This window comes from Pygoscelis adeliae, unplaced genomic scaffold (assembly GCF_000699105.1).
Source record: "Pygoscelis adeliae isolate BGI_AS28 unplaced genomic scaffold, ASM69910v1 Scaffold100, whole genome shotgun sequence".
NCBI classification, from domain to species: domain Eukaryota; kingdom Metazoa; phylum Chordata; class Aves; order Sphenisciformes; family Spheniscidae; genus Pygoscelis; species Pygoscelis adeliae.
Window position 1 is genome coordinate 911,229 of NW_008824034.1, and position 11,318 is coordinate 922,546.

At 35.5% G+C, this 11,318-nt stretch overlaps 1 protein-coding gene across 3 annotated transcripts in view; it reads right to left on the reverse strand.

Annotated features, from left to right (window-relative positions):
• Window positions 1-11,312, reverse strand: part of STAG2 (stromal antigen 2) — a 42,177-nt gene extending 30,865 nt beyond the window's left edge. For 2 of the 3 annotated variants that reach the window (XM_009330746.1, XM_009330738.1), the window contains exons 1-6: window positions 11,280-11,312; window positions 9,958-10,119; window positions 7,077-7,173; window positions 5,680-5,756; window positions 3,908-4,112; window positions 1,470-1,621 (exon numbers count right to left, since the gene is read on the reverse strand). In XM_009330746.1, coding sequence (XP_009329021.1) covers window positions 1,470-1,621; window positions 3,908-4,112; window positions 5,680-5,756; window positions 7,077-7,173; window positions 9,958-10,038 — 612 coding nt within the window. In that variant the 5' untranslated portion in view covers window positions 10,039-10,119; window positions 11,280-11,312. Of the gene's footprint in view, window positions 1-1,469; window positions 1,622-3,907; window positions 4,113-5,679; window positions 5,757-7,076; window positions 7,174-9,957; window positions 10,120-11,279 lie in introns of those variants that run through there. The other variant, XM_009330730.1, reaches the window with a different exon arrangement.
• Window positions 11,313-11,318: the final 6 nt, after the last annotated feature.

Below are 11,318 nucleotides of genomic sequence, written 5' to 3' on the forward strand. Positions count from 1 at the left end.
CCATCATCCAAAAACACCCCCACAAAGTAACCACCGGAGATACTACCCAGATGGGGGGGATGCACACATGCAGGGGAATGGATACAAAAGGTAAAGGACCTCTCGTACAGAAGTTTAGAAAAAACAGCAAGAATGAACAATTTCCATAGCGTCACAAGATTTAGGAATTTATAGAAGAAAGGAAAAATTGTACGGAAATACAGTAAGAAGAAAAAAAAAGACTAAGCAGCAGAAGAAAAGGACTAACAAAGCAAAATATTTAACATGTTCTGGGCCTAAATCTAACACTTGCCCACAGTAGCCTCTGAAGTAGGAAGACGGAAAAAAATTTCAAAATATTAAAAGATATACAAAAAGAATCAATGAATAAATTTAATTTAGTACTGGATAAGGCCGAGTTATAAATGAAACAAAACCCAAAATCAAACAAACAACTGAACGTTACTTTGAAGCTTACTTAATTATCATTTAGTACAAGAAAAACAGAAAATCAAAACCAAAACTAGAAAAGCTGGTAAGAAATCCTAAAAGCCAATATACATAAGAGCAACTGAGATCGGGAGAAGTCTTGATTCTCACATCACTGCGTTTTCTGCGTATTACTTATAAGAGATGCACACGCATCTAGCACAACTACATTTAATGGGTGTTTAAGGGATCAGTCTCAAACTGCAAGATCTTTATGAGATGAACAGAAGACAAAAGTTGTTAGTTTATCTGAATTGTCAAGAAAGTAGAAACATTAACAGGTAACAGCACAAAAGTTGAAGAGCAAAGGTGAGATGTTTCCTTTGAACATGGGAAGGTTATTTCTAATGTCTAAAACAAAACAAACAGGGAAAAAAACCCCACAACCAAAACTAAACACCAGTTCCTCAAAAAATAAAAACTTAAACCTGAATGAATCAGGGCTTTCAACAAGACAGCACTGTCAGCAATGAATCAGCAAGTCCCTTTTACACAAAAAGAAAGAAAATAGAAGTAGATTGCATTTTCAATTTTGATAGTGTTTTCCGTAAAGCCTTTAAACACACTTTCTGCTGAGATCGGTATTGACATCATAAAAGCTGTATTTTGTCCCAAGATCATGGGGTTTCTTCTCTAGAAGCCAAAATCAGTCAATGTATGGTAATTTTTGTTACATATTTGAGTTCAGTTTAGGAAACTAGTCAAGAAATACAACAAAAAAATTATCTGTTACTGATTGCAGTCTCTCTTGCTAACTTTACCAAGACAGCACTATCTGAAAATTTTTTAAGAGTCTACATTTATCTCTTTTTACAGAAAACCAGGCGGTAAGAAGCACCTTTCAAAGTAATTACGTTTTTCAAACATTAAACATGAAGAACTTAAAGAATGAAAAGGAGGGACTAATTACCTTTAAAAAAACAAAACAAACTACAGAACAAGATTATTGTCATTTATCAACACTCATCCTATGCACACCAGCTACAGACAGTTGCACTAACCTCCTTTCTTTTCTGTAGTAAGAGTTCCAGCCTATCATTAGCTCGTTTCCCAATTATTTTATTTCGTTCTGCTTCATACTGCCGTTGTGTATTGTCCATGTTAATACTAAGATTTAATGCCACATTCACTAAAGCAGTCATCAGCTTCATGGCTACAAAAAAGTGAAAAGAATAAGGATTATTTAAAAGGTTACCTGATCTAAGAAAAATGATAAACAAAAATGTTGACACCACCTCCTGTCAACCCTTTCTGTACTTATGAAAATATATTCACTGTAAATTTCTTGATATGCAAACATTAGCAGTGTTCTACTAAGCACTGCATCATTACTTATCAATACAATAGATAAAACACTGACATTTTGTTCTTTTCTTTCTGTCAATTTTTTAATACTGTAAGGATTATCGTTGAATTGAGATACAGGATATGCTTCCCCCAAAAAATGAAGGTGGAATGTAAGATTCACAAAGAAAGTCCAGGAAATATTAAAAGGATTCCATTATTAGAATCAGTTAGTAGACTGATACTACCAACTCATTCAACCTCAAACATACAAGAAGTTTGTTTCTTCAAAACGAAATGTCTTAGACAACCAACGCCACCATACCACACCATTCTTTTCCCCTCAATTTAATTTTCATGAGGGGACATTTTCTTTAGATATTCCTTTATTTGCAGAAGCAGAGAAAGGACACTAGCCAATTAGAAGCCAGAGAACTGACCAAAATGTAAAATACACTTGGGTAGGATTCTTTGCGTGCTTTCATTTCTGAATCAACCCTTTTAAAAAGGGTGCAGACAAATATGCCTATTCCAGAAACCAGGAGGTGGTCAATAGTATACTTGCTTTTCTTACGAACTTTTGTAACAAGACATGAAAGGGCTTGCATTGGCAGAGCATACACAGAACATTATTAAGCGTGTATCACTAGCATGAAGTTGGTGAGTAAGACAAAGACATGCAGATGTATCAAAATATCGTCACAAACTGATCTCCAAGGATATCAAGATGAAAAGAACAAGTCTGAGCTAATCATAGAAGCCAAAATTACTGCAAATAACAGTAAATATGGATACAAGGATTTTCTTGGCTGTCTCTATCCCATATAAAACACAATCTTCAAGAATACAAACTGTAATCACATATGAAATGCACAAGTAATTACACAAAATCAACAGAATTGACTACTGATGTGAACAAACACAAAAAGACTACTGAAAAATTATTTTGTGTGACAGAAATTAACATGCAACAGGGCAACTTCGGCAACTTTTATTCAGGCACAACTCAAATTTCAAAAGTAGTAAAAACTTGGGTTTTTTTAAGAACTAAGATTTGTATTAGCCATATGGTACAGCAGTCAAATTGATGATACAGCAGAATCAATATATACTCCTGAAATAAAAGGTTTTGTTCCTCTCTCCATAATGCATGCCTTGGCTAGTCGGAGTCTCACAGCGGCAGCCCAATGCGCAGTGTGCTAATGTATATTCAAGAGACATGATCGATGAAATAGAACAACTGATCAGATAGTCAGAACTGAAGCTAGCTGTAAATAAGCCAGTTCCAGTGAAGCTAACAAGAACTATTTCCAGCGTGGAGAAAGATCAGTTTCACATTTTGTTGTGCAGTCCGAATTCACCTTCTTCAGACTAAAATTGCTATAATAAGCCTTACATAAGTGGACTGCTGCACAATGTCATCTGAGACCCTTCTTCATTAATCAATGCAGGTTTAGGACTTCTTTATCCAAGAAGCTTATCCTTTGTCCGTATAATGACATTTATTTAAAACACTCCATACTTAACTCATAAGGGATTTCTTTGTAATTTAACAGATTTTTTAAAAAAATAACATAAAAAGGACAATTACTTAAAACCATACAGAAATTTAGTGACTGTATCACTGATGAAGCATTCTTTAAAATTATTTCCAATGCAATGAACGGAAATGATACTTTCAGTTACATCGTGCCATGGCCTCAATATACAGCACAATTGAAGTCTGTAGTAAAAATTGCATCCAATCTAAAATATGACTCCTGCTTGACTTAATGCAGAGCATAAACAGGCTCAACTGCATTTGAGGTTAAAAAGATACCTACAACCCTTATTATGACCAAGGACAAACTTGTAGAATCAACTGGAAAGTTTCCTTCTATTTACTTTTTCTACTAGACTTAAAGCTAACAAAAATTAAGTACCAGACAGCTGGTAAAGAATGCTTTAAATAACGCTGTGTTTTTCAGTAATGAAAAAACAATAAAGAGAAGATAAGAAAGCTGTACCAAAACAAGCTGCATTAGACGGAAACTGTATCACACAATGAAACACGAGTTGAATGTCGAATATCAAGAAGTTCAACCAGAACAATTCTTTCCTGTGCAACACAAAATGTAAAATGGATGCAATACACAGATAAATATAATTCACTGACCTGCCAGTGTGCTAGTGTGCCGAAATGCTCTGACTTGTGAGTCTGACAGCCCCGTAAGCAGTGAAATGACAGTATCCATCATATATTCATCATATATGATGCTATATTGACATTGTCGGACGAGTACTCCAATGAACTCACAAAAACTGGATTTGAACTTCTTCCACTGGGGACCGGCCATAGTTAGTGGATAATCTCCACTATCCTATTAAAAAACAGAAGGGAAACAGGAAATTCTTTCAAACATCTTAAAAGTTATTTTATTAAATAAAGATTAAAAAGAGATGGGTACAACTTTAAAGCCAAAATCTCCGATGCCGTAAAAACGATACATCAGAAGAATGTGATTCCACAAAAACGCATCTAATTTGCAGCTTGGGCTTGTTATATGCAGAGACAACAGTCTACAAGTCCTACCATAAAAACTGCACATAACCAGATATACTGAAATAACTACTTATTTCTTTTTTCTGTCCTACTCCCTAAAAAAAAGGAAAAAAGAAAAAAAAAATCATACCCCTTACAAATCTGCTTCAGGTTACACCAGAACAAAAGAACCATCACATGAACAGTTAGTTGACATGCTTAGGAACACTCAGTTCAGGACCATAATAAAGTTTACAGGGAGATGCTTACGTATCAGACTGAAAATTCCTGAAGTCATAAAATGACCTACTGTAACACCTTGAATATAATAAATGTGTGTTCTTCTCCTGATTTGGGAACCTCTACAAATAATGGTAAAATAACAGGGGGGCAGAAATTGACAACCATTTGTATTAGTGCTTCTGTGATCAGCTTCTTTAAGAGGCTAAACAACATTACAGGTTGAAAACAAAGAAAGCATCCATGAAAAAAGATTAGAAATCTGAGAGTTGTTCGTTAGAATTCTGTTACAAGAAGGAGTAAGCATAACACAGTGATAAAAAAAAAACCTGAACAGTCCCAGCTGAAGCTTTATAAGTTTCACAAATTATTTCCTTATCGTAATCAAACCTGTTTATGCATTGAGATGGTTCTAAGGAATACTAAAATCCTTTTAAACAAAAACATACTACATTTTCGCCTCTGTTAAAGTTACCAATGTTTTCTGGATTTTAATTGGGGGTTGGGGGGATGGGGATTATTTCCATATTAGACAAATGTTGGGAGGAGCTTTTAAAGCTACCTTTACATTCTTTGGAACACAGGTTGAAAGGTATGCCACTCAAAAATAAACCCACAAAAGAAAACCCCAACACCCAAAAAACCAACGCATCTCATTTACCCCAACACTCAGTGGAACAGAAAGTAAGTCACAATTTAAAGGAAAAAGAAGTTATAATCCCCATGAAAGGCAAAGCATTAGTCTTCAATTGAAGAATAATCAAATTCAAATCCCCACGATTTGTAGATTAATGAATGCATAGAAATAAATTTAGCAACCATTTTAAAAGTTAAAGACGACTTAAAGGCCTTACATACACAGCAGGAACAGGGAGGCATCCCACACAGACCCACAGCAGTAGGAGTTCCCACTATTCAAAAACTGAAAGTTGATATTGCTTTCTTAAACCATTACTAAAACAAGTTATATACACACAGAGCTTTACTTCCTCGTCTTACAAGTTCAGTGAAATAAGGGAGTTCAAGATTTTCATTCATAAAAGTCCTGTCATTTTTGCAGCTGACCCTACCCTTGAAAGAAACCTGTAGCAACATGATCCAGTAAGATTAGGACAGGTAAAATAAGAAATTAGTATCAATACATTATCAGCACTTTATTAAATTACCTCATCAAACTCTTCAGTCATTTTTCGGATTATTTCAGAATTCTGCATATGTCGGAACATCTCTGCTGTAACAACTCCTACAATTTAGATATTAGATTATTAGCACTTTTAATATGAAAGAGGTGTATGGCAGATGACATGCCTCCTGCTACAACGTAAAAGTGATCAAATTTCAGCTAACCTACAGATTATACATGTATTTAAGAAGTTACATATTTTTTATTTTAGCATCCGTGTATAACAAGCTCTTGGCACCAATACTTGTTTTTTTTAATATATATATGGTTTTTACTATTATTTTTTTAAAAGTGTGTTTGTGTGCGTGTACACAAACATCTAGAATTTACTCATTCACTTATATTCAGAAGTCAAAGATACTTGTGCCAGACCTCTTCATCAGCCAAGAGACTACACTAATCTGAAGTGACCTTTCAAGACTCAAGATTCTAAATGGTGTAAGACAATTTTGAACAGTTCTATTGCTACTTAACATCATCTGCACTGTAACACACACAGTGATTTCACGCAATTTCTATTTGTCTTAGCCTCAAATTGTTAAGAGTGTAAATGGTGATATAAAAAACAAATACATCTCCTGAAGTTTACTGCAACTATACTGCAAAATTCATGAGAAGGATCATCTCAGAAAGCATTAAAAGATTCTGTAGTTTTATCTGGTAACAATAATCAAAAGGTCACTGCTCTTGAAAGCATGGATAACCTCTGAGGAATGCTGTTAGCTTTCTGGAGATTTATGCACATTAAAAGTTTATCAGGACAGAGAAATGCTTGAGCAGAACAAATTACATCCAGTCCTCCCCTATCAAGCACAGTGACACTGCAGATTAAGTTACCTTCTTCTCTTCAAAAGGAGGTGAGGGGAGAAAGAATGAAGGACGTAGAAATGAGGAAAGAAAACCAGAAAATAAAGAATAAAATATGGAAATAGACTCTTACTGTAGACAGGCTACCATGAAGCTGTCCATAATACCTTTTAAATCAAGCTACAAAGGCTATGAAACAATCTTAAAACACTCAGTGATAAGAAGTAGATAAATCCAAACTAGAATTCCAAGACTGAACAAGCTAAACCACCAATGTTAAAAGAGAGGGATGATTTTCTGAAATAATAACAGGAGCAGAGGAAGATGAAGTAAGTGTTAAGTACCAATACTGCATTCTCTCTGGTGTTAGGCTTAATCTACATTTTTAAATATAGTATATTTATAAACTTCCTGCTCCCAACTTCAGAAATACTAGCTTAACTACAAGAACCTAATAATGTAAACTAGCCGCAGGGATGGAGCAGTCCTACAGCACATGAGGTATAAAAGCAAAGAATTAGATTCATACTATAGTATTACTTAAATGGATGAGTAAACATTTCAGTATCTTACCTTTGCAGCCTGAACACTGAATAAAGAAGTTAATGAGATCAAGAAGTGCTATATCTCTGTCATGTTTGTATGACTCTATCCAGTCATCCACTACAGACTGAAAAGAAACAAATATAAAGGCACTTTTTAGTTTTCATAAATTGAAGACTGTTATTTAACTGCTTTCCAGTAAGTGATTCTTGTTCCTTCCATAAATAACATGAACTCTGTTTTTTTAATTAATACAGAACAAAATGTTTCAATGATCCTCTACTGCCATAATATCAGTTTTCAAGAAAAGAACTCATTTTATTCTATAAACATATTGAAGTATGAAACCAACGCCTAAACATAAAGCACAAGAATACTATATAGTCCTACAGTAACTTTTTTTGAGGGAGAACGCAAAAATACTTGGTATTTTACAGAAGCAGGTTTTCTCCCCTGCCCCCAACTAGTGACGCTTCTCTAAAGATACTATTTAGGTGTTCAGTTCCAACAGCTACAACTCCTTCTAGTTGTCAAAAATGTTGCCCCTTTGATGAACTGTGCTCCACACACATTAGCCGTAAGAGGATGAACAGCACTGCCCTACACCGCATGGACATTAATTACTCTGTATTCACTAAACCAATAGCAACAAGAGCATTTTACTAAAGAACCTTAAAGGGAAGCAAATTAATAGGAAACCTGTGATGATGGTTTTGAAAAAACAGAATTTACATGCAATTATGTTTAAACCATCCATGTGTATAGTACAAACTGTCTACTGCAGAAGTCAAAAACTTGCATCATACAATTACTTTATTAACACAGGCACAAGAGACCCACTTTAGTATCAAGCTTTCAGTTTTGAGTTTTTTTAATATGTTGATACCCTGCCCTAAAATCTAGAGTCATTCCAAATAAAGAGAGATGATGGAATAGTTCAGAACTTCCAAAAGGCAACTGGACTACGCAGCATCTCCAATGCTTCCTGCCTGTGCTCTTCTCAGTGCTTACTCTCACAGGCAATAATGCTGTGAGGACAAATAAAACATATTGCCATGCAGAAAAACTTCTCAACAGATACACAGCTAAATCCCTCTTCCCTAAATTTAAGATTGTTTATAGTATGATGCACAACTTCCGTCAGCAAGACAAAAAGAATGAAAAACTCAAAGTGAAACTGTCGTAGTCTTCCCAGGAGAAGAACCTACAAACTAGTACTGATGTGACTAATCTGTGGGGAGGGGGGAAATAATCTAGGAAACATCTTAAATTAGGCTTATAAAGAAGGTCACTGTGCAAGAACAAGATAATGCTAGAAACAGGACAAATATTTTCAGTCAGGCAGCCTTGTTTTCAGAATTAATTTATTTTCAAGAACCTCTAGCAAAACAATAGTTTCTCAAAACATTTTGTCTTAGTGGATGAACCATCTGTCTTTGCCAGAGAATAGACGCTAACTCAGAAGAAGGTATGGAACAGAATTTAAAATAAAATAGAATAAAAATTATCACCAAACCTTTTCAGGTAAGCAAGCGCTGAGGGCCACAGAGAAAACTTTCTACACTGAGCGCTGAAGAGGACTTTACTTTAGAATTACTTTAGAAATACTCTGATAATTTTTTTCTTCCTTAATTTTGACAAAAAATATTGACTAAGATTCACTCTATTACCCAGATATCAATTCCCCAATTCAACAGAGTAATCGGGCCTGGCAAAGGTCCATTTTGCTCTTGGAAAGCAGAAGATTTTGACTGTATATCATTTTAAACAGTTAAAACGTCATGAAAACACAACCGCCGGTAATTGGCTGAAAACGTAGCACACACAGCAACGGTTAAAGTATAGTTTTTCTACCCGCTTTGAAATACGGCAGAACAAAACAAATGACGGAAGTATCAGAATTTCTCTGTGCAAATACATCAAAGTAGTCTGTTCTTTTTTAAAAGTCTGAACTAAATTTCTGCCAAGGAATTCAGGCTCTAAGGTTCCCAGCTCTAATGCCGGAGCCTTCAAATCTTGAGAGGACTGCATATAGACCCAGCTTCCTGCATGCACATCACAGAAGCTGTAAACTCTAGATTTTTCAATCCCAAAGTCTTTCTTGGAGGTTGCTGAGGAGTCACATGAGTGAGTCAGCAAGAAGGCTTCATGGCTGACAGGCTTACACTTTAACCCTCTCTCCACTGGAAGATTCACACAGTCAAGCAAACGCTTCACTGATTTAACTGAATTTAAAATGAAAAAGTGCTAAATTTCTTAATAGACTGACTTCAGTCCTATTAGTAAATGCAGTGGAGACAGTGCCTAATGCAGAGACTTCTAACAGGTTAAAACTTTCCGACCCAAATTCTACCCAATTAGAGTGTTGCAATATACATTAGCCAAGTCTACTTAGGGGAAATTTAAAGAGTAGCCCTTAAGTTGTAGTGTGTAGTGTAGTGATTTCACTTTGGGTGACAGAAGAGAAGCAATTATTTCTTTTCAGATAATCTAAGCTTTTGGGAGCATCTACAGACTACAGATTTCTTGTTAAGTTCTATGACAACCAGAGGCATAAACCACGTTTGTATTTAGTTACAGCCACACAAAAAGAACTTTAAAGTCATGTAAACTAAAGTAACCTTTCTTCATCCAGGATACTGAAAATTCACTTTGAATCATAGTTTGAATTTCTTCATTATATATGTGATTACTCATGCCTGACATTTAGAAATGAAAAATCAGTTCGTTCAAATTCAAACCTTAATGTAAAAATACTTCTTTTTCTTTAATCTTAATCTGGAACTAAAAACTACAAATTGAAGAAAAAAATTTACTTTAGCCTTCATTTAATTAAATCGTATGTACAGGAAAATATTGTTATATTTAAATTGTATATTCATCCAGGTCACAGAGATATCCCAAGTCTTACCTGCATAGCACTCTTGCCCATTTTAACTACCTCAAACAGCATCATGTTTTCCACACCATTCTGTTGGTGATGTCCATTCATCCGATTTGGACCACCAGGTTTCCCTCCTCCGTTTCCACTCTTCCCCTTCTCTGCTGGTCCTTTTTTTCCTTTTTTACAGGTCTGCAATCACACACACGCACAAGAAGTTTTAATTGGGTATTATGTAGTAATTAAAGAAAAAAATTATTATTCATACCATGACAACAATACACAAGGCCTTTTGTTTTCAGGAACGAAATTTAAAATCCAAAGTTGAGAATAATAGCTGATCCTGACTGATACAATGACTAACAAGAATTCTACAGGTTCCACTTCCTCCTTCCCTCATTTAAATCTTCTAGCAACTAAAGATGCGATTAGTGACAGTGTATGACACAAAGATTTTTCTTGTGTTTAAGTTGTAAAACAAATTATACAGATTTTATTTAAAATGGCTATGGCAACTCCATTAACAGACATCACAAAGTCTCCTCTGAAATTCATTAACCTGTTTTTTAATTTGAGCACACGTTGGCAAGTGGGGGTGAGGAACAGCAGATAAGTGTCTTCGTATTTGATTCCCCAAATCAAGTATGACTTACAGAAAGAAGTAAGAAAAAAAGCATTTAAACAGAAATTAAATTACTGTTGTATAAAACTGTTTATCACCACCTCTTAATAACCGGGCACTCTGTACCAGTACAGGTACATGGGGTGCCCAGCAAGGCGGTCACAGCCCAGGCCAGCCGGCATGCAGCAGCCTGCCTGCGCCACAGCAGTGAAGGAGCTGCACGTGGTGGGTGCCAAGCCAGTGAGAGGGCAGGAGCCAGCAAGGTGGGGAGGACACATGTCCGATGAGGGGAGAGAAGGGCTGTTAACTGGGTTTAGACCTCTCTGCTCAGGTAGCGTAACCTCCTGTCTGCGACCTATAAAAAAAACCTCTTAATTTCATTATTTGCTTCTGTTCACTTTTCAAATTAAAAGAGCCAGAATTAATGACATTAACCAAAAGAGACTGTATTAGCACCAAATTTAAGTATAGGGTGGAATACATGCAGAGAGACTAATCAAATCAAAGCTTATCTTTTTCTCCCCCACCTCCCTTATGCCTTCATAGCACTTAGGAAATATCATGCAAATACTCAAGACGAAGCATTTCAATGCAAATACAAATATGAACTCTTCACAGAACACTCGCATTTTCAGAAAATATTTCTAGCTCATTCAGCTTCAAAGCAAGTGCTGAACTTTTCAATTCGTAATGGTAGAAGTGTTTCAGTATCCCTATAAACTGAACATACTTTTCCTTTGCCTTGTTTTTGGTTTTTTCCTTCAATATC